General features: G+C 38.2%; 1 protein-coding gene across 12 annotated transcripts in view; it reads left to right on the top strand.

The window, feature by feature from the left end:
- The window catches only part of LOC136876182 (coiled-coil domain-containing protein AGAP005037), a 1,087,707-nt gene that overhangs the window by 866,445 nt on the left and 195,733 nt on the right, over nt 1-25,529 (top strand). For 11 of the 12 annotated variants that reach the window (XM_067149908.2, XM_067149915.2, XM_067149912.2 and 8 more), the window contains 2 exons: nt 784-973; nt 24,275-24,418. In XM_067149908.2, the coding sequence (XP_067006009.2) occupies nt 784-973; nt 24,275-24,418 (334 nt within the window). The remainder of the gene's footprint in view (nt 1-783; nt 974-24,274; nt 24,419-25,529) is intronic. The other variant, XM_067149917.2, reaches the window with a different exon arrangement.

Below are 25,529 nucleotides of genomic sequence, written 5' to 3'. Positions count from 1 at the left end.
TAACGATTTCGTCACTGTATCTGGCGACTATTACCGCATATCTTTTAACGTCAATATATTCTTCGTTCTCTCGTATTAAAATAGACACCTAGCGTATTAAAAAAAAACTCGTATTAATGAATGACAGAAATAAATCTTTCTCGATTTGTAATATAACAATCTAGGATATTTGCAGTGCATTTTGCTCTGTTTCGTTAATGTAAGTTAGCAACACAGTTAACTTTATCATCCCCAACGCAAGCACAAAATATCAAAATTGCTAACTTTTCTGATGTTTAGTTTGTGTTTCTGAGTAGCGTCGTTAATATTATTTGTTTCTTTTTTTGTGTAATCATATAGAGTACAGCGGATATCCCTTCCAAATTTATATGTGTGTGTAAAGTAGCCTTGAAGTTGAAGGTAAGGCATTTTGTAAATTTCAGTTTCGTGGCAAGTGAGGTTATGAGAGGTTGTTAATTTGTTCAGTAATTTCCTTAAAACTGGAATTTTTAGAAAAAATGCATGTGGATTAAAGTAAATATTTATATTAGTTTCTCAATGAATACATTCGATTCAATTGATACTTAATTAAAAGAACGGTTTTGTACGCTAACGAAGTTAAATAGCATAGGTGTGCACTGTCTGTACTTGCAACTTAGAAAGGTTTGTTTTCAAATTTCGAACTTGCTAGCACCACCAACAAATTGAATAATCAGCAGCCGCCACTGGAATTTCGTTTTGCTTGTCCATGAGAAATGCTGCGTTGGATTTTTGTTTGAAAGTGTATTGCTTTGTTTGTTGCAGACGAGCAGCAAGGCGAGTAGTGGTGTCGCCCCCCAGCCTTACTACATGACGCATTCGTACCCCCCTGGAGGCTCACAACCCTCAGGAGCGCCAGCCACTCTACCACGTGGTGGTCCACTCTTGCGCGCCTACTCGCCTGCCGTAGTGCCTCCAGTCCCCGCGGAGCGCATCAAATCACTGCCACAAACAGGTAACAAGCACGCCCTGTAAATCTGCATGTAATTGGTTCCCTCTTTCTGTGGAATAGAATACCTTCACCAAAATATTGGCATCAGTGTTTTTATATTTCAAACATCTCAAACGAACGCGGCAGATTAGAGGTGTGTGATTTATAAGTATGCTCAGCATGGCCATACTGAGGAGTATTTTTCTACACTCATTTCACAAAAATGTCGAAGTTGTGCCGTAATTACTGTCGAACAAAAGACAGAGTATACTGGAAGCCAATAATTACACTGAAAAATAGCACTTGAACAGTCGATTATTGAAAATTACAGTAAATAGTGTAAAGTAGTTTTTCATTTTCAAATGAAATAACCAATACAGAATTTTCCATGAAATGAAATAGCGTATGGCTTTTAGTGCGAGGACAAGTTCGGCTCGCCAGATGCAGGTCTTTTGGTTTGACATCCATAGGTGACCTGCGGGTCGTGATAAGGATGAAATGATGACGAAGACGACACATACACCCAGCCCCCCTGCCGGGAATCGAACCCGGGACCCCTGTGACCAAAGACCAGCACGCTAACCATTTAGCCATGGAGCCGGACAGAGTTTTCCATAATATCAATCAATATAATTTCCATTGTTAAATCTTCAGAATATGTTTAGGTACCTGCCAAAATTTACTGCGTACTTTCCCCAAGTTCCTCTGTTTACGTTTAATAGGGGTCATCACTTATGTGCCAACAGCATGAGTTTTTCTGTAAGAAAAATGTCAAACTGTGAACTCAAGAGCCCCTGGATTACGAAGATGCTCAGTATATCGACAAGAGTAAAATCAGTGGCGAAAGTACAAGAAAAAACAGCCACTGTGTATGTTTGTCACCGATGTAAGCTAACGTCAGCATTCTCAGTTCTAAAGTTGGAATACACTTCTGCATCATTTCCAACGCCACTGTAAACTTTACCGTAGTTAACAAAGTTGTTAGATGGAAAATTACGTTAGACGAAGATGTAAAGAATAGAGCTACAGATGCATTACAAACTATTTTCGGGTGTGCATTATTGGCGGTAGTAAGTATTCGTATTCAATGAGAATGTGGAAACAAATTCTAGTAGGTCAGAGACAAACTTGTAATATAAATGAAAAGCTAAGACATAATATCTGAAACAAAAATATTATTAAACATAGAATTATACACTGTCTAAAAGATTTAGCGGGTAGTGAGCTTGCATCCGGGAGATAGTAGGTTCGAATCCCACTATCGGCAGCCCTGAAAATGGTTTTCCGTGGTTTCCCATTTTCACACCAGGCAAATGCTGGGGCTGTACCTTAATTAAGGCCACGGCCGCTTCCTTCCAACTCCTAGGCCTTTCCTATCCCATCGTCGCCATAAGACCTATCTGTGTCGGTGCGACGTAAAGCCCCTATCAAAAAAAAAGATTTAGCGGGACATGTTTCTGAACATCTGGTTATGTTACATTACTTTGGATACTATTAGTACTACTGGCCTTATTGCACAGACTGAGACCTTGTGTATTCAAAGTAGGAAACATTTGAGTCATACTGTCTCTACAGTTTTAGCTCAAAACAAAGTGAATATCCATGTGACGGTATGTTGTAGTGAGGTAAACAGATTGAAGTTGTCATTTGCGGAGTCCGAGTACGTACAAGAGCAGTCAGTTTGATGCAGGAAGGGTGAACTTTTCCTCGTGTTGCCGAGGACTTAAAAGTTTCCCCGTCTGTCATTTATCGGTTATGGAATCGATATATCGAGACAGGTCAGTTCACCAGGTTGGTTGGACAAGGTCGTCGAGGCATCAACACCCAAAATGACGACCGATGTCTGGTCATTTCTGCGTTGCGTCGTACCGCCAGTACTGCAAGATCTCAGAAGAGCAACAGGAGTCCCGGTATCCGATCAGACTGTAAGGAAGAGGTTACGCGAAAGGAACTTAGACCCAGACGACCTGTTCGAGTTCCTCTCTTAATGCGGCGTCCGGCTTCAATGCTAAATGGTTAGCGTGCTAGGCTTTGGTCACAGGTGTCCCGGGTTTGATTCCCGACAGGGTCGAGAATTTTAACCATAATTGGTGAATTTCGCTGGTCCGGGGGCTGGGTGTATATGTCCTCTTCATCATCATTTCATACTCATCACGACGACACGCAGGTCGCTTACGTGCGTTAAATCGAAAAACCTGTCCTCGGACGCTCCCGGCACTAAAAGCCATACGCCATTTCATTTTTCTTAATGCGCCAACATCAAGCAGCTCGCTTTCTGTGCCCCTAATCACGCCAGTTGACACCTTCGCTATTGGAGAGCTGTGGTTCTCACAGACGAGTTACGATTTCTCCTGAATCCAAAGTGATGGCCGTGTAAAAGTGAAGACAGCCAACGGATTCCCAGTCGGCAGCCCTGCTCCCAATACCCGCCCGCCCTAGTGATAATGAAGGTTGCCTCTTGGTTTCTTTCTACAGACACAAGGGGTGCGTGTCGTTTAAAAGGAAAGTGAGAAATGCTAATAGCAAGGCTGTCATATTTTGCGTCGACTATTTAAACATGTTAGCATTGTTGAAAAACAATAGAAATATGTACAAGGAATTCCCTTACATGATCCTCAGCTCAGAAATTCACCACCAGGAAATGGTGGGTCGCCAACATTGCCAGTGATTCATGCTCGAACAGGTAGAATCGCGTTGTGTTTGTTTTTTCCAGTTGCATCTCTGCATTGTGAATTCCAACAAAAGGAAAGTGACTTGTATGTGACTACTTGTTGTTCTAGGTCCATGAAGGTTCGTATTTTGTGCTAATTAAGAAAAAATGTCTCGTACCTGTGTCAGTAGCGCAAATTCTTTTGTTATATCTGTGGAGAATTAACTTCGAAGTCGCAAAAACAAAACCTTACTCATCTTGTAAAAACGTGCTACGAACTTTATTTCGGGTGTAAGGTTGGTGACCAAGACAAGAGATGGGTCCTCCACATGCTGTTTGACGTGTGTTGTACTCCTGACTGGCTGGTAAAAAGGATCACTCATATGTCCTTTGTTATTCCCATGATTTGGAGGAAAACCAACGGATCACACAAAAGACTGTTACTTCTGTCTGATAAAAATAGGTAGAATCACCTCGAAAACAAAGAAAAGTGTCCAATATTGTAATTTATTGTAATTTGTAATTTGTATCTGCTATAAGGCCTATATGTCACAGTAAAGAATTGCCGGTACCAGTGCCTCCTACGAATGTGAGAGTGATTGAAAGTGAATAGTGATGAACTCGAGGAAGACAGAGGAGGAGATTTTTATGCCGACCCAACATTTGGGCTTGTTAGTCAAATTAGTAACTTTTTGTCTCGAGGGGGTCTCAACGATCTTGTTCGTGATTTAAATTTGTCGAAGCACAGGCTTATTTAGCATCACGATTAAAAGGAAAGCATATTCTTTCTCATGGTGCTAAAGTGAGTATTTTTCGTGACCACCATGCGGCTTCTTCTGAATATTTCTCCAAGGAAAGTGACATGGATTTTTGTAATGATATCGATTGCGTTGTGGAGACTCTAAGCCATTATTTCATTGTAAATAAGTGGCCCTTGTTCATAGATTCTAGCAAAGTTAATCTCAAAGCAGTATTTCACAATGGGAACAAATTTCTTTCTGTTCCGATTATTCAAGCGGTTAATCTGAAAGAGACATATGAGAACCTAAAACTGTTACTCACACTTATCCAATATGAGAAATACAAATGAGCACGTATGTGGAGACCTCGAGGTAATTGCAATTCTGCTCCGCATGCAGCTAGGGTATACAAAGTACTGCTGCTTTCTATGCGAGTGGGACAGCAGAGACAGACAAAACCCACTATTGTGGGGGGAAAATGGCCTGTTCGGAATGAACTGCTGCTTGGACAGAGAAATGTGGTGAACACTTCTCTTGTTGACCCCAAAAATGTGTATCTATCCCCGCTGCATATTAAATTGGGTCTCATTAAAAACTTTTTCAAAGCTATGGACAAAACAGCACATGCATTCAAGTACTTGCGAGAGAAGTTCTCTAGGATCAGTGAAGCAAAAATAAAGAAAATAATATCTGTAGGACCGCAAATGAGGGAATTAATGATTGATGAACACTTCCTTGATTTGTTGAGTGGTGTTGAAAAAAATGGCGTGGCTGTCTTTTGCAAGTGTTTGTGAAAAAAATTTTTAGGCAACCACAAGGCAGAAAGCTATCGCGATATTGTACAGGAACTAGGCCTACTGAGATCATACTACCGTATGGGATGTAACATGTCACTTAAACTACATTTCTTGAACGATCATTTGGACTTCTTCCCAGAGAATCTTGGCGCCGTTAGTGACGAACACGGCGAACGGTTCCACGAGGATATTTCTCAAATGGGAAAACGTTATACAAGGCAATTGGAGTGCCACAATGTTGTCCGATTACCGGCGGACCTTAAGAAGAGAGGTTTCTGAGGCAAAGTATCGCAGGAAAGCTGGCAAGAAACATGTTTAGGTATGCTTCTGCATTATTATTTTTACTCTTATGTTGCTCATTTCTTTGATTCCTATGTGCTGACACGGATTATTTTGCAGTTTACATTTGGAACTCTTGTGCGAGAGCGTGCCATTTTGTTGGACGTTAATACATGGGCTGACGTAAGCATTTACGAAAACTATTATCCATGAAAATTGAGGCCGGTATAGCAACTCTGAAATTAGATCTGGATTCAGGGACGAATTATCTTCCAGAAACAGTCTTGTCTGTTCTTGTGACAGAATATTTTTTTTACAACTGTAGACCAGTGTAATCGAACGTGAAGACTCTAACGCAACATTGCAATGAATTGCTGATTGGAGAACAGCTGTTCGTAAGAGTTATCCGCTCCACAACTCTTGGAATGCTCCCCAAATCTCCTGCTGTCTCCGCAGTGGAAAGTGCTTCTTGAAGTGTTAAAGAGTAATTGGTTTGTCGATATTCTCCTATTCGATGTTGATCAGATGGAGAACTGGTTTGTTGAATATGGTACCCAACCGTACAGTATTCTATCTTTCAGAATTCTTTATAGTGCATAATACTGTTGTTTTTCGTGATACATGTCCTGGTATATGTAGTATTAGCCCTATCACTCCTATTGCATATAATTTTTATCTGATTTGTAGACAAAAAAAAAATTATAGTTGAAAGAGTATTTTGACCCCAAATCATATATTATGTGACGCTAAGTGTCTGCATCCGTGTGAAACTTCAAAGAGTTGAATGCCGGTACTGAATCTGGACTGTCGTGAGCAGATGTAACACTTGGTATGACTATAGCATGGCGATTGCAAAATATAACAATTTTCAGTTGGTGCAACTAACTTACTAACACTACCATAGATCTGTTTGCTGCACTAGTACTTAAAAAAAACAGAGAAAGAGAGGGGATATAATTTACTGGCCAGATTTTGAAGACTATTTGCAACATTTTTTAAGGAAAACGTACAGGTAAGAAAGGAGAACAACCGAGTTAATCGTTTAAAAACTTAGATCTACTGAGTCTAAGACGGAAACTATCAGCTTATGTCGGTGACTAAAATTATCCGTTAGATAATGATGTTGATGATACCTTCTTTCCAACAAATAACCGAAACATGTTTCAATTAATTAAACATATGTGGATTGAAATGGAAGTTATACAGAACGTTTCAGCGCAATTTCTTCTGTTCATTCTTTATCGATTTAACGTAGTAGGGTATAACCGACCGACGCGGGACGCGGGAGCGAACCTGTCGCGAACTATTACGAGTACAGCGGGATATGAAACCACTCACACAGGAGCATCACTCTCCCACATGGCGGAACTGCGGCGTAACATTTTCAGTTCACTGAAAGCAGCGTCTTCACGCGTTCCGCGTTCATTGTATCAATGGCGACTGAGCTGTTTTTTTTAAATTTCGTGTGGCTATTTCTAGCCGAGTGCAGCCCTTGTAAGGCAGACCCTCCGATGAGGGTGGGCGGCATCTGCCATGTGTAGGTAACTGCGTGTTATTGTGGTGGAGGATAGTGTTATGTGTGGTGTGTGAGTTGCAGGGATGTTGGGGACAGCACAAACACCCAGCCCCCGGGCCATTGGAATTAACCAATTAAGGTTAAAATCCCCGACCCGGCCGGGAATCGAACCCGGGACCCTCTGAACTGAAGGCCAGTACGCTGACCATTCAGCCAACGAGTCGGACACTGAGCTGTTGATAGAGTGCGTTAAGAAACATCCTATACTTTACATGAGTAAATGAAGATTGTAGGATTGTAAGGAAGAAATATAATAATAATAATAATAATAATAATAATAATAATAATAATAATAATAATAATAATTTAAAAACATATCCACTTACCCCGGTACCCTATTTGTGTGATCGTGGGAACCAGGATCAGTTTGAGTTTTGACGGGGTGTTTAGGACCGGGTGCCTGAAGCTAAGTCACTGAACTGTCTAGCACTCCATCGTAATATTGATAATATATAATACCGGTACTAATACGAAGTGGGGTGATTAGCTCAGTGGCTTAGTTGCCAACCTCCCGGGTAGAAATTTTCATCTCAAAAGTCAGGTGGCGTCAAGAAGGACATCAGGCATTAAATCCGTGGCTAAAATCAAAATGAACCTCTCAAAATGAGCTTAGGTGGCTCCAGCAACCCCAGAACTGGGATAAGCAGAGGAAACTAGTACCTAGTAATTAATTATAAGTTAATACCGGTACGAACTTGAGGTCATCATCTTCAGCAACTGCTAGAAGCAGAGGTATTTCCTCATCAGACGAATCCATTTCAGCTACTGTTTCCTACTCCGGTGTGAAGACAAAGGCGAACTTTGCAGAGCCAGCGGGATTGTAGGTTTCGCTGTTGCTCCCGCTTTTCACGTCCCGCGGTGGTCTGCTCAAAACTGCGGGATGGAATCCCACCGTAGTCATTTGGTGTTTAAGACTGCTTAACTGCGGGAAGTCCGTGTCAGTAGATACCTAAAGGGCCGAATACTGCCTCTTCGGGTTCTCTTAAAAGCGTTTATAGTTGCAGAGAAGTTCAATTATATTTAAATGTGATTCGTTTTGTCAATATAGGTTGTAGTTGCAAAAAGTGAAAGGATGTATGGATACTTTTAGTGTCATTAATAATAATAATAATAATAATAATAATAATAATAATAATAATAATAATAATAATAATAATAATAATGAAAATAAAAATACAGGCGAGCTGGCCGTGCGGTTAGAGGCGCGCAGCTGTGAGCTTGCATCCGGGAGATAGTGAGTTCGAACCCCACTGTCGACAGCCCTAAAGATGGTTTTTCGTGGTTTCCCATTTTCACACCAGGTAAATGATGGGGCTGTACCTTAATTAAGGCCACGGCCACTTCCTTCCCAATCCTAGCCCTTTCCTTTCCCATCGTCGCCATAAGACAGCCGGTGGGACCTAAAACAGATTCAAATAATAATAATAATAATAATAATAATAATAATAATAATAATAATAATAATAATAATAATAATAATAATAATTAAAAAAGAAATAATAATAAAATACAAGTTGTTGATAATTTTAATTTGGATTAAGTTGTTAATTACCGGTAGATAAAAGACCTCTCTCTCAGTATAACTGTTTTAGTAAGGACTGGACATGGTTGTTACAATTACTTCAGGTACAAGTGGGGTTGGATCAGTTTGCCAATGTGTGATTGTAACCTGGAAGAACAGACGATTGAGCACCTGGTCCAACGCTGTCCTCTTCATTTGTACCCTGGCACTCCTGATGATTTGTTCGCTCTAACACCCGGTTTAACTGAATGGCTGAGAAGGATGGACTTTAAAGTTTGACTTTGCCTTATATATATATTGTATAAAATCACCATACAATTAAATAAGTTAGTTTACCGCAGATTCCCATTTAATCTTTGTTAAGCTACATGAATGAACTATATAAGGAACATTTTCATGTATAATTGTTCCTCTTGTTATGAATAGTAATGGATATTTTGATAAAGGAAGTGATCATGCACATTCACTAACCAAAAGCTGTTTATTGTTAATTTCATAATGGTGATCTCATTGAATTAATTTGAATTTCTTAAATGCGTTATTTTATAAGTACGGTAGCCTATACAATTTTGGGTAGAAGCATCTTTGGTAAGATCGATAAGGAATGGCCAAGGAAACTCATGTGTAGAATCATAATATTATTCTTAAGATAAGAACTGATGTAGGTAGACAGTCCTGAGAATATAATTAGATGAGGATCAAACCTATTGTTATATTCTTATAATAATACTAGCTGTACTACCTGGCCTAGCCCTGTTGGTTTAGGATGTTTACTTTTAAGATTAGTATCACCAGTCAGTTATGATAAAGTAAATTTTTATAGAATTCCTTTCTGGGATATGGATTTTTACCATCTATTATATAGTTTTAGAGTTATTTAGATGTGTTTGATTTCAAGTTTTAAATTATTTCATTTTTGAGTAAAATTTTATCCTTATGGAAGCTCAAATTGATTGGGAAGTATTTGATCCTTTCAAAAAGATAATAAGTGATAACTTCATGTATTTATCAGTCATGGTATAGATATGATCTACACGATTTCAACTGTCATTGAGACTCGCACCAATCAGCCTTGAGACCCCAAACGCAGTGAATTCAACACTAATCTCGGTCATTTTATACTATTAACTACAAAACCCCTTTCAGTATACCGTCCCAATGGAGGCTGAACGTCAACTTAAACAATATTTAGGGGGTCACAACAATGAATTCGACATTAATATCGGTTATTTTCTATTATTTTTAAATAATGGAAAATGTCATGCCCTCCCATTCCCCACCCCCAGTGGGGATTGGTGTTTTATCTCCATAGTATTCTTTTTTCCAGATGGTAAGTCATATACGTACCAAGTTTTGTTGAGAGCTATTTTGGAATATACCCACATACATCCATATATGATGGTTATTTTTACATTCATTTTCACCCCTTCTCAACCTCCATACCAATTGCGGTGAAGTATGACTTATCCATCCAGAGTGTCACAGTTCAACTCAGTGAACTCGTAAACATTAATATCAGTCATTTTCATTTATTTTTCTATTTCACCAACTCCACAAGGAGTGCTACTGGTGTTTTACCCAATAGTCAATTTTTTCAGATAGTAAGTCATATGTGTACCAATTTTGTGTGAGGGCTATGTTGGAAGAAACATACACACAACGACGCCCAGAGTATCAATATTCGTCTCACTATTCCACACTATTTTTGATTATTTTTACATCTCAGCCCTTCCCACCCCATCCCTATGTGTGCTAGGTCTACCACATCTCCTCGCAATTTGTCTCATGATAGTAAGTCATAAGTGTACCAAGTTTGGCTGAAATCTCTCCCATAGCCCAGAAACTATGGATTCAACACTAATATCGGTCGTTTTTAGTTTTAATTATATTTCGCCCCCTTCCCTAGAGCTTCTAGGGGTGTCTTGTCCCCGCAGTATCTTTTACAGATATTAGATAATATTTGTACCAAGTTTTTAACACCTATGCTAGAACATACATACAAACACCCAAAATCTCGGTCATATGCACATTTACTTTGCTTCACCCCTTCTCACAACCCTGCTTACTGGGGCTCAACTTGGACTTAAACGACATCCGGAGTGTCTCTATTCATTTCAGCGATCCCGAAAACTATGGATTCGACACTATTTCTGATTATTTTTATATATCATTCCCCTCTAGTCCCCACCACCCAAAAGGGTGATGAACTTGGACTTCAACAAATTCCGGAGTGTCGCTATTCATCTCAGCCACCCTGAAAATTATGAATTTGGCTCTATTTTCTATTATTATTATTATTATTATTATTATTATTATTTCTCACTCCCCCTCGCTTGTGCCCCAAAGCAGGCTGAAATTGGACTTTAAAATCTGGAGTGTCACTATTTATCTCAGCGACCCCTAAAACTATGAATTCAACACTGTTTTTGATTATTTTTGTAACTCGGCCCCCAAGCCCCCCCTTTAAGGGTGCTTGTGGTGTCTTTCTCTCACGAGGTTTGTTTCCTGATACTAAGTCATAAGTGTACCAAGTTTGGTTGAAATCGCTCGAGTGGTTTAGGAGGAGGTGCAATACATGCATACCTACTTATAGACCTATAGATTACATAGACTCGCCTCTGCTCGTTGCGAACCCCCAGTTGCTCTTCGTTAGGAGGAGGGGTGATAACTCTTGTCATTCCATTGTTGATATTCTATATTTTTAACAGTTTCTTAAATGTTTTACATATCTAATACACAGCTACATTCTTCAAAATGGGCAGACCTATCAAAATTGGTACTATGACATGAAAGTACATCTCGATCACGGCATGTTGGATTGCTATTTCAAAATAATCGGCATAAGAATGCACCTCCTATCAAGAAAGGTACTTTGTAAGACAATGCGGCGTGTTTTCATCCTCCTATATACGGCAAACATTATCCTCATCACAACGCGCAGGTCGCCTACGGGAGTCAAATCACAAGACCTGCACGTGGCGAGCCGAACATGTCCTCAGGCACTTCAGGCACTAAAAGCCATACGCCATTTCATTTAGCGAACTATCATGATATAGCGTAAGCTGCTGTCGCCTAGCAACAATCTGTCCATCAAGTTGATCCAGTCTTGGTGTGGCTTTGCAATTTAATAAAATTACATAAAATTACTCATAATAATAAAACTACCTTACCAATTTCGTTCAAACCACTTCATGATCCCTTTTAGATGTAATAAGAAAAAATTGTGAAAATTTCAGCGAAATCGGTCCAGTAGTTTTTGAGTCTATTAACATCAAATGTACCAACATCCAATTTTATATATATAGATACCAGTATTGTACCATACAAGGAAGTCCTTGTAAAAATACATTCTCTCTCTTTTTTCTTTATCTTCCTCTCTTGCTACTGAATACTATTTTTATTAAGCTTTATTATGTTCTGTGCACCATGTATGAACAATAAGAAGGCATTGTCTCTGCTGTTATAAACAATCTATAACATGAAGTGCCTGGATAAATCACTAACAAAAATAGTTGTATTTAAAGAAAGGTAAAACTTACAATAAGCTAAAATGTAGGGTATTGCTTGCCAATATAGCCGTGTTGTAAAACAAATTAGTGTCTAGTACTTGTGTCAAGGGTACCTACAGAATGTTTTCTCAGTGGGAATAGAGTATGTATGCAGGCCTACACATTTCTGCTGAATCAACATTTGATAATAATTTCTAGGACAGGTGACAATACTGGGTGCTGATACACATCTACCAAATCACAGTTGGTCAGAAAATGTACTGTACTTTCCCACATATCACATTGATTTCATACATTGCTTCTTCAAATAAGGGATTTTGGACGCCAATGAAGTACCATATTGTATATGAATATGATCCTTACCTGAAAATCTTTGTGATATTTCTACATCTGTATGTGCATATATTTGTAATTAATTGGGGCTAAGGCTGGAAAGGAAACTGCTGTGGCCTATTTGTTAAGAGCAATCCAGCAGTCACATAGACTTGAAGTGGAGAAACCTTTGTAATTTTCCCTAAGAATTTTCTCATGTTATAATGTGGTTTCCTGTCTCGAGGGCTGGGGTTCAGTTTATGGATGTGCCATAATTTAAGTCTGATCTGAGGAACTGGAACTGGCTATAGGCTACTCTATCTCAGGTAACCTAATAGAGAAGAGCTGGAGGTTAAAATCCCAGTTTCTGCCATCCTTGAAGAGGTTTTCCATGATTTTCAACTTCAGACAGGTGTCAGGATGGTACTAAGCATACAAGGCACAACTACCTCATCCCCAATCTCCCCTCATGACACTACAGCCCTGATGGGCCTTGGCCTACTAAGTGAGTGCTGCTCAGCCTGAAGGCTATACCAGGGTTGCTATCTCACTGTCAGATAGCTCCTCAGTTGTTCTCATATAGGCTGAGTGAACCTGAAACCAGCCCTTAGATCAATACTTGACCTAGCCAGGAATTGAACCTAGGACCTTCAGGTAACAGGCAGACATACGACCCCTAGAGTGCAGGTCCAGCTCCTTCTGAATCTTAGTGTTAATTAATAACAATCATACATTCTGATATAAACATATTGTGATATAAGTTATGACAAGACTTCACACACACGACTGTTTGCTAACATGTTAGAAACCTCTTACACAAACAAACAACAATGAAATGTTCACTTAATTTTTTAGACACAGAGCTGCAGACAGCAATGACTTTAAACAGTAAAATAAAACAACTGTACCAGTAATATTATATACTTCGAGTACATAGACTGTCAGGTAGGAATTATATATATTCAACCCTTCACCCTTCCTGCCTTTGAAATGTGGCGCCGGCTCGAGACATCCCAGGGTCGCTGACTGGGTACTACCCTCAAGAGATATCTTCAGATATTATAAACTAACCTTAAATTAATCAAGCGGGAAGGATAAAAGAGAAGAAATAAAACAATTAAATAAAAATCCGAATGAGAACATTTACGAATGCAAAATTTATTGAAAAGGCTAAACTTTGGCAAAGCAAATATACTTCTATACAAACAATAAACTCTTCGGACCAAATATTGTTCACAACCTCTATCACCCTCGACTATAAAATATCAACCTCATGACTCATAGATTTCAAATCCTTCTAAACACATTACTTCATCTTTATTACAATTCCCTTTCATCTTATTCATCAACTCTACTTCAGTACTTCAAAAATTTTAATCCAATTCCATTCCACTCAATTTTTGGTACCACCATATTTCAAAATTTTCAATAATAAAATATTATAATAATCTATCATCATGACCTTTGTTAATTTGTCAAAGTACCTTTTTAAAATGTTAATACAACCAAACTTCTCCCGTTCATTCTTTGAATAACAAACTCATATTTGCTCTCCATACCTTTAAGTTATTTCCTCACCATATTATAAACCTTGTAGTTACCATTTACTAAATACCAAATTATTTATTTAAATACACTCTTCGAAATGAAATGTATGAGGCTGTGTAAATTCATTAAGCAACATCCGCCGTATAATTCACAACTCATCTTCAATTAATTAAATCCATTAAATTCATTATAATTTACAAATTCGCAGTTATCAATGTCGGTATAATTGTTACCTTGAAAATCATAAATTTATCCAATCACGTTTGTTAGATTTGGTAATTCAATCCAAAATTTTATATATCATAAAATTGTTCATCACAAATTTTATATAAAAATAGTCCCTATTATTATTTGAGTCCGAAACTATTTAACTTATTCTTTCTCAGTACCATCCTCCCCTCATATAATGCTGATAATGTGGAACGCACGCACGAAATCGAAAAGTAACCCTGACATAAATAAATTAAATTAATTTACCGATTCATTAAAATGATAAATATCTCACATATGCTTAATTAGCTGTTTATCATACACAAAACATATGCCTACCCTGTAGCAAGAAACCCTATACTATAATGTTAAATACATCTTAACCTACACTGATTCTACAGACAATGGGATAAACCTCATTGCCGCAAGTATAAACAACCATCGTGAACTGAATTCAACATCACAAGAAATATTGCAACTGCAAAATCAAAATTTGCATTGCCCACATATTGAAGAACATATAACATAAACAAACACAACATAATTTCAATCATATAGTCACAGGGAAAATCATTATACACTGGCTCGGCCGGGCATCGAACTCCGACCCTCAGCATGGCATCATTACAGTGACCTATCAATATGCTTGCCGCAATAAACTGTCACGAACTATATCTGTTATTAATCAATTTTATTGTGCTGTCCTAAGTTCCACAAACAGAATTTTTCTTACGGATGAATGCGATATTTTGTTACTTATAAAACCTTACCAACGCTACCATAGCTTCTCTAATACACAACACGCCGTCCTGGTCTGCTGCCTTATCTCACGTCCGACTCGTTTCATCAACACGGCATTTAACTTTGCTCGCACCCACTTAAATTCTCTCTCTCTCCGCTCTAAATGAAGCCATATGTTTCCTCCACGATATCTGCGTATTCTTACTCTCGGTGCGAACAGTAACTAATTATATATGACAATCTCAATACATCTCATTTGTTCCATCTTTCACGTATATTTGTACTACCTTTTTCATTCAACATTCTCGGGAACACATATATCACTATGCCGGTATTTTACATCTGTGGCGTTGTACAATATCATTGGTTCGACCCTGCGGTTGGCAATCTGTGTCTTAGAGGTCCCTGCTTCAATACTAGCTAGCTATATTCCGGATAAATTAATAGGATGACACATTTCCTACAGCACAAAAATTTTAATTCACTGGTTAGCACTACCTGTTACTTACTGATGACATCTATTTCAAAATTTCCACTGTAATGTGCCGGAAAGATCCAGGTTCGAAACTTTGGTCATGGAAATTTTCTTGATGAACTTTCATGCGACATGCCAGGTTAATCTATCTATTCCCTCTAACTAATCCTTACTGATGCCTCCTACGTCATTAAATATTCACACACGCACACGCTAATATTTGCTAGAAGATCACGCACTGAGAAAAAAGAAAAAAAAACCATGTTTCACACCCATAATGGAAGATCATTATTTACACACATTATTTTCACACTCGCGAAGACCATATTTTAACACACGCTAATATCACAATATGTACACCCCCCTAGGCATCAGCATAAAATAAAACCTAAAAAAAAAACCTAACTATCCTTGCTACAGTACTTAAAAAGGAAAAATAAACGAATAATCATGCATTAATTTATTTACAGTTAACAGCTAATCATGCACATGCTAGATAATGAATCAGGGTACTTATCGACTCGGCGACGCTCCATGCTCAGCTCCACGGCCTCATGGTTTCAGGTCGGCCCCATGATGTACTTAAGCCATCATGCTAACGGCTTCAGAACCTGAACCAAGACCATTCTTCACAACCATGGTCTTCACTCTTGTTGCTTTCATGAAATCACACGCTCATCACTTCTTACTACACTAGAATACATATAAAAAAAAACACAGATATAGTTAAATTATTCTAGCACATACACTCATACACAATTGTAATATACACTTTGTCTCTGCTTTCCGCGAGTTTACACGTGGCACTGCGATTCGTCCTTGTTTGATCTCGCTCCGATCCTAATTTTCAGTTAATGTTGTAAAAATTCACCTCCTTGAATTTACAAAAATTTCGGTCATTATTGAGTTAAATGCAAAGTCTATCGGACCCGTAGTATCTTCGACAGCTAGTTATTTGATAGGAAATGCTCTAGATTAGGGTTCTCGTGAACCACATACACGTACGTCCGACACGTTCAAATTTCCGTAGCAGAGTGTCTGTTCTTAGCGGCTCGCGTCCTCTCCATGCACGCCGGATCCTGGATAGAGAGCTCGGGGAACCCCATTAACAATGATGTAACGTCCCGTCACATATGCCTGCAATTATTTATTCCAATAAGTTGTTGCAAATACGCCGTCTTTAATTATTATTCTCAAAATAGTTCAATATTGTTTTTACAGCATCCCTTGGTGGATTTAATTATTTTTAAAGGTCATTTAGACAGCATCCATCTTTAAATTACCCCCCATCATTCCAAAACCTGCTCTGCTGCGATTCGCTGCCTGAAAATGTTGCCAACTTAAATCTGGTGACTTTGGTCATCACACCTCATGGAATATTCCAATGCTTTCCATTTCATCATAAGATGACCTTGACACGTGGAACTATCTTTAAACCTGGGCAAGCGTAATGGCGCCACACATCCGGCCTATAATGTAACTGCGGCTATTCCCTCATATGCCATTTTTTTAATTTCTAATATTTTTAAGGACAATGATATGAGCCAATTGGGCTCATCTTTCCCCCACTTTCTTTTTGGAAAAATTACTGACAAGGGATTTTTCCAACCACACATCTTCCAAATATATCATTGTCTTTCCATTATTTACTTAACAAATCCAGATTTTAGACTCAAATTTTCTTCCTTAAGACGAGTATTATTCATCGTTAACTTAGTAACCACCTTCTCCATCATTCCTCTTAATTCAATTAATTCTTCACAGGCACATTCTCCGCCAGAACTTTCGTTTTCATCCATTTCTCCTCTGGGCATCTCGTATGTAGTATCGTAGGTTAACATAACATCTTCTTCTTCTTCATCTTCCTCAGGGTGTCCTTCAAGATCGTCTTCAACTACCAACAATGTGTTTTCTTCTTTACTCCTGTTCCTTCCAAGGAAAAACCCGGAGCATTTGGATTTAAGCCCCTGGCTTCCTCTCTCTGTGTCATGTCATGATTTTCCTCAATCTCTTCTCTACATCTCCTATCCGGATTCCCTTGTTGAATCGCACTCTTCCACTGGTCTGACGACACTCCTTTCGTGGCCAATTCCTCGACATATCTTCTAGACTCATTCCTGCGTTCTTGAAGATCCATTCTGTCATTTTCTTCTCTTCTTGGTCGACCTCTTGCATCACCTGGTCTATTATATGGTGGATATGGTCTTCTCATCTCTCCAAACCTTCCATATCTATATCGGTACCCTTGTCTTCTGTTTCCTCCATAATTCTGATTATAATTTGACTCATAACTTCTATCGTTAACTCGTCCTCTTCCAAAGGATTGAGCTTTCCAATTTCTTCCCTGGTATCCTCCTCGATACTCTCTGTTCTGATTATCATCGTTCTTATTGTTGTACGTGTTGGTTCCCTGGGTCTTCTTCTCTGATGAATTCTCTTCCTTGGTCAAGTCAATGGTATGGACTGCTTCAATATTCCGATTCCTAGGATGATACAAGTTCGATGTTTGATCTAATTGCCTCAACAATACTTCGGCCTCTACAGCTGTTTTCACGTTCGCAGCTATCAATGTCCTTTGCACATCCACAGGTAACTGTCTTTCGATTGATGCGATTAACTCTTCTTCTGGAGGCGGACAGTCTAACTCCCTAAGCTTCAAAAGTTGCCCACTGAAAAAGTCTGCGTATCTCGTGGGTACTGTGCTCTGGTATTTTCGTGAATACAGTTCAAGTCTGAGTCCTTGTTGAACCTCCTGACCCCAGTATTTTTGCAAAAAGGCACGCTTGAATCCTTCGTAATCGTCAAAACAATATTTGAATGCTTTAAACCAGATCAATGGTTGTCCATCTAGAAATCGCTCTACAATCCTCAACTGTCTATCCGGATGAATTCTATTGTCCTGAATATATTCTGTCATCTCTCTAAGGAAACTTTTCGGTGTTATCTCGGGTCCGCCAGTGAATTTCCTTGGCTTTCCCTCGGATAATCTCATCAATTCAAAATATGGAATTGGTCCCATAATCTGTGGCGTTGAAGTTCGTTCTTCAAATGGTTGGTTGTTAGTTTCAGGTAAACGGGTCTGATCTACTCCATTTCCCAATCCTACACTACTAGAATGGCTTCCTGCTTGCTCTAAAACATTTTGTTTATTTATCATCGATCGCATGAGCAGTTCTCCCTTAGTCTCCTGTAATTTCAATATCTCGACATCTTCCTTAAGTCCCTTGATTTGTCCGATCTCCTCTTTCATTTCTTTCATTAATTCTTCATGTATGTCCACCTTCACTTCCGTCTTATGGCACTTATGAGCCCATTCACTAATTTGCTTCGTTACTTCACAACCTTCAGCTCGAAGATCCGCTTGCACTCCATTTATTTCCTCCAAGAGTTCCTTCCTATTTTCAGCCATCTCTTCTTTCAGTTGCTCTTCTACCTTCTTAACTTCTCCATGGACATTATCTCTCAATTGCAACAACCGGTCATTAAATCCCTCGGCAGTCTTGACAAACGATTCATGTGTTTCTATTTGTAACTTGGTAACTTTGGCGTCTGTCAATACAATAGCTTCCTCGATATCAACCATCTTATCCTTGATCGAATTTACGGCTTTCTGTTGACCCTCGACGTTTATTTCAACTTGACTCAGTTTCTCCGACAACCTGGCATCTACTTGCGATACTGTTAAAGCGACCTGATCTATCTTTTCTTCCAACTTGTCACTGCGGGTAACTGCTTCCATTCGGACCTCTTCTATCTGCTTCTCTAATCTTTGAGCATTCCTATCACAGCCCTCTTTAACTATAGTTATCTCTGTCGATAGCTGATCTTTGATATTGACCATCTGGTCCCTAACTTCTTTAAATTGTTCATTGACACCATCCTTAACGTCTTTAAATTGTTCATTGACACCATCCTTAACGTCTTTAAATTGTTCATTGACACCATCCTTAACGTCTTTAAATTGTTCATTGACACCTTGAAATTGTTGATTAACACCTTGAAATTGTTCGTTCGCACTCTCCTTAACTTCCCTAAATTGTTCATTAGTGCTCTCCTTCGCTTCCCTAAATTGTTCATTCATGTCCTCCCTCAGTTCATTCATGAGTTCGGTCATAAGACCCTTCACCACCTCCACATCTACCATATTATCTTTCTGAGAAGACGGGCCTTCCCTCTAACCATGTGCCGTGCATATGAGAAAGAATAAGTTCAAATTTCCATAATCATTATCATATAATTTAATTCCAGCTTCTTTACTTTACGTCACGTGGATAATATCAATCAAAAATTAAGCCTCAAACCTTGCCATCTAGAAGCTGTCCCTATTTCATCTACATTTTGCCAAAGTTTTATACAAAGAAAACAAAACCCGAAATAAATTCGCTAACCAATAATTAACACAGCCCCAAAGAAATTTAACATTGAACCACCGAATATCGCGATACTATCCTTGGGCTTTCGAATTATTAAGTACTTCACATACAGTACATGCCAGTATACAAACACATGCCCTCAGCATTACGGCGGATACGACCGAAACAATGGTCCATATCGTCGTAAACTGACACCATAACATTTGTTACTGCCATTTTCCACAACTTGAGACCGAGGTCATCTCATCCTTCCACGAAAATCTACAATTATTCTTAACTATTGCCCCTGGCTGAATTTATTTGAAGAATAAACCAGACATTTTTAACCTCGTTTGGATTTAACACAATCCTTCTATTCTTTTGGGCATTTCTATTAAGTGACTGCCATGAGCCTATGTCCATAACAATGGTACTCACGATCTGTTCTCATTCAGTTTCGCAAAATAATCTACATTTACATGTCACTCATAAAATATCTAACAACAATCGTGAAACCCGAAATTTAGGATTTTTCCAAAAAAATTTCCAAAATTTCTATCATCACCATGATCAACTTGGTTCCACTTAATGGGTAAACACACAATCGTGCCCCACGTTACGGGCGACAACTCAACCCTTCACCCTTCCTGCCTTTGAAATGTGGCGCCGGCTCGAGACATCCCAGGGTCGCTGACTGGGTACTACCCTCAAGAGATATCTTCAGATATTATAAACTAACCTTAAATTAATCAAGCGGGAAGGATAAAAGAGAAGAAATAAAACAATTAAATAAAAATCCGAATGAGAACATTTACGAATGCAAAATTTATTGAAAAGGCTAAACTTTGGCAAAGCAAATATACTTCTATACAAACAATAAACTCTTCGGACCAAATATTGTTCACAACCTCTATCACCCTCGACTATAAAATATCAACCTCATGACTCATAGATTTCAAATCCTTCTAAACACATTACTTCATCTTTATTACAATTCCCTTTCATCTTATTCATCAACTCTACTTCAGTACTTCAAAAATTTTAATCCAATTCCATTCCACTCAATTTTTGGTACCACCATATTTCAAAATTTTCAATAATAAAATATTATAATAATCTATCATCATGACCTTTGTTAATTTGTCAAAGTACCTTTTTAAAATGTTAATACAACCAAACTTCTCCCGTTCATTCTTTGAATAACAAACTCATATTTGCTCTCCATACCTTTAAGTTATTTCCTCACCATATTATAAACCTTGTAGTTACCATTTACTAAATACCAAATTATTTATTTAAATACACTCTTCGAAATGAAATGTATGAGGCTGTGTAAATTCATTAAGCAACATCCGCCGTATAATTCACAACTCATCTTCAATTAATTAAATCCATTAAATTCATTATAATTTACAAATTCGCAGTTATCAATGTCGGTATAATTGTTACCTTGAAAATCATAAATTTATCCAATCACGTTTGTTAGATTTGGTAATTCAATCCAAAATTTTATATATCATAAAATTGTTCATCACAAATTTTATATAAAAATAGTCCCTATTATTATTTGAGTCCGAAACTATTTAACTTATTCTTTCTCAGTACCATCCTCCCCTCATATAATGCTGATAATGTGGAACGCACGCACGAAATCGAAAAGTAACCCTGACATAAATAAATTAAATTAATTTACCGATTCATTAAAATGATAAATATCTCACATATGCTTAATTAGCTGTTTATCATACACAAAACATATGCCTACCCTGTAGCAAGAAACCCTATACTATAATGTTAAATACATCTTAACCTACACTGATTCTACAGACAATGGGATAAACCTCATTGCCGCAAGTATAAACAACCATCGTGAACTGAATTCAACATCACAAGAAATATTGCAACTGCAAAATCAAAATTTGCATTGCCCACATATTGAAGAACATATAACATAAACAAACACAACATAATTTCAATCATATAGTCACAGGGAAAATCATTATACACTGGCTCGGCCGGGCATCGAACTCCGACCCTCAGCATGGCATCATTACAGTGACCTATCAATATGCTTGCCGCAATAAACTGTCACGAACTATATCTGTTATTAATCAATTTTATTGTGCTGTCCTAAGTTCCACAAACAGAATTTTTCTTACGGATGAATGCGATATTTTGTTACTTATAAAACCTTACCAACGCTACCATAGCTTCTCTAATACACAACACGCCGTCCTGGTCTGCTGCCTTATCTCACGTCCGACTCGTTTCATCAACACGGCATTTAACTTTGCTCGCACCCACTTAAATTCTCTCTCTCTCCGCTCTAAATGAAGCCATATGTTTCCTCCACGATATCTGCGTATTCTTACTCTCGGTGCGAACAGTAACTAATTATATATGACAATCTCAATACATCTCATTTGTTCCATCTTTCACGTATATTTGTACTACCTTTTTCATTCAACATTCTCGGGAACACATATATCACTATGCCGGTATTTTACATCTGTGGCGTTGTACAATATCATTGGTTCGACCCTGCGGTTGGCAATCTGTGTCTTAGAGGTCCCTGCTTCAATACTAGCTAGCTATATTCCGGATAAATTAATAGGATGACACATTTCCTACAGCACAAAAATTTTAATTCACTGGTTAGCACTACCTGTTACTTACTGATGACATCTATTTCAAAATTTCCACTGTAATGTGCCGGAAAGATCCAGGTTCGAAACTTTGGTCATGGAAATTTTCTTGATGAACTTTCATGCGACATGCCAGGTTAATCTATCTATTCCCTCTAACTAATCCTTACTGATGCCTCCTACGTCATTAAATATTCACACACGCACACGCTAATATTTGCTAGAAGATCACGCACTGAGAAAAAAGAAAAAAAAACCATGTTTCACACCCATAATGGAAGATCATTATTTACACACATTATTTTCACACTCGCGAAGACCATATTTTAACACACGCTAATATCACAATATGTACACCCCCCTAGGCATCAGCATAAAATAAAACCTAAAAAAAAAAACCTAACTATCCTTGCTACAGTACTTAAAAAGGAAAAATAAACGAATAATCATGCATTAATTTATTTACAGTTAACAGCTAATCATGCACATGCTAGATAATGAATCAGGGTACTTATCGACTCGGCGACGCTCCATGCTCAGCTCCACGGCCTCATGGTTTCAGGTCGGCCCCATGATGTACTTAAGCCATCATGCTAACGGCTTCAGAACCTGAACCAAGACCATTCTTCACAACCATGGTCTTCACTCTTGTTGCTTTCATGAAATCACACGCTCATCACTTCTTACTACACTAGAATACATATAAAAAAACACAGATATAGTTAAATTATTCTAGCACATACACTCATACACAATTGTAATATACACTTTGTCTCTGCTTTCCGCGAGTTTACACGTGGCACTGCGATCCGTCCTTGTTTGATCTCGCTCCGATCCTAATTTTCAGTTAATGTTGTAAAAATTCACCTCCTTGAATTTACAAAAATTTCGGTCATTATTGAGTTAAATGCAAAGTCTATCGGACCCGTAGTATCTTCGACAGCTAGTTATTTGATAGGAAATGCTCTAGATTAGGGTTCTCGTGAACCACATACACGTACGTCCGACACGTTCAAATTTCCGTAGCAGAGTGTCTGTTCTTAGCGGCTCGCGTCCTCTCCATGCACGCCGGATCCTGGATAGAGAGCTCGGGGAACCCCATTAACAATGATGTAACGTCCCGTCACATATGCCTGCAATTATTTATTCCAATAAGTTGTTGCAAATACGCCGTCTTTAATTATTATTCTCAAAATAGTTCAATATTGTTTTTACAGCATCCCTTGGTGGATTTAATTATTTTTAAAGGTCATTTAGACAGCATCCATCTTTAAATTACCCCCATCATTCCAAAACCTGCTCTGCTGCGATTCGCTGCCTGAAAATGTTGCCAACTTAAATCTGGTGACTTTGGTCATCACACCTCATGGAATATTCCAATGCTTTCCATTTCATCATAAGATGACCTTGACACGTGGAACTATCTTTAAACCTGGGCAAGCGTAATGGCGCCACACATCCGGCCTATAATGTAACTGCGGCTATTCCCTCATATGCCATTTTTTTAATTTCTAATATTTTTAAGGACAATGATATGAGCCAATTGGGCTCAATATATAAATTTCATAAGGGGAGAAAAGTATTGGTGAGGGACCATGGTATTAAGAAAATAATATAAATAAAGATTAGACACTCCCATTAACACCCCTGTGTGTGCCCATGATACATCATGTGTGGTTGCATTGGCCTTTAAAACATAGATACTGTAGTTCACTTTCTAACATGCATGCTTTAGAATTCCTTATAGATATAGTATTAGTTATGTATGTGTGTGTTAGTCTTTATGTGTGTGTGTGTGTGTGTGTGTGTGTGTGTGTGTGATGCATGTAGAACTTGCCACAGTTTTTCACCATTTTCTCCTATCATTTTCTGCTGACAAAAAAACTGATATCTTGATTTCTTTTCAATTTATCTGTCATGATGCAGAATCAAGATTTCCCCCCGTTTTTTTCTGTTACTTTTTTTTAAGGTGTTCAACCCCCACCTAAACCTGTAAGAACGTACCAACAGGCGAAGGGGCCCTCGAACGTGGGCCCCCGAGTCCCAGACAGGATTTATGGTTCCTTCATTACTCCCCCGAGCGGGCGGACTACCAACCTCTACTCGTCACCAGGTCAGTTGATTCCCTGTGGTGTGCTCCTCTCCCAAACACCAGACTTCTTTAAGAGAACTGGGAGTCCATGCAGCAAATATATTCACTTAGGGAGCTAATATTTCAGAGCATCTCTCTCACAAGATATGTTGCTCAGGAACTCTTACTACCATGTCCATTATTATTATTATTATTCACTTTTTTCACTTAATTTTGATTTATGTTGGCTGTGTACTTTTTCTTACAAAATTCAATGTTGTATGGGAACAAGTTTCAGTATTTCAGTCACTTAGTTTATTTACCACTTACTCAGTATGGAATCAAGGCATTTCAGAACCTGAGAATTTCTAAAAGCAAAAATTCCAATTTTTTAAATATACTTTCAACACATCAACAAAAAGAGAATAGTGTCAAAACATAAATATTCACTTGAGCTACATAACAATCAGAACTTCTCATATAAATTGATCTTGACCTTTTATTTCTTCTTCCTGATGTCACTCATAAGTTGAATTGTGCTAGCCATTAGGAATTTTCATTGTCTAATGGGAACAAAAAGTGGGATCCACCTCTTCAATACAATACAATGTTATAAAATGAATTATAACATTTTATTATTCATGGGACCAGTTTCGATGCTGTTGTGCATCATCTTCAGCCACAAAATTAGAAAAACATACAATGACAACTTAAGGTTGCAAAAACATTGCATTGTATGTTTTTCTAATTTTGTGGCTGAAGATGATACCCACCAGCATCGACACCGGTCCCATGAATAATAAAATGTTATAATTCATTTTATAACATTGTATTGTATTGAACAGGTGGACCCCACTTTTTGTTCCCATTAGATTCTCGGTTCAATATGGATTTAATATGAAGTTTTTAAACTTGAATTTCCATTGTACTTTCAGCACAATATACTGGGCTCAGATCTCAATGAATGGGTTTTGTATAACAAAATCAAATTTTGTTGGACAGTGTCCTTATCCACATACCTCATACATTCCATACATTGTTTCTTCAAGTAAAGGATTTTAGGCACTATGGTGAATGTTGCATACATAATGAAGTCTATGTGATAACCTGCGTATAGTGTGTGTGTGTTTGTCCACCCCTTGTCCCGTTGCTC

Source organism: Anabrus simplex, chromosome 6 (assembly GCF_040414725.1).
Source record: "Anabrus simplex isolate iqAnaSimp1 chromosome 6, ASM4041472v1, whole genome shotgun sequence".
NCBI lineage: Eukaryota > Metazoa > Arthropoda > Insecta > Orthoptera > Tettigoniidae > Anabrus > Anabrus simplex.
The sequence above is the reverse complement of the archived record's forward strand: the minus strand, read 5'-3'. Positions and strand labels throughout refer to the sequence as shown.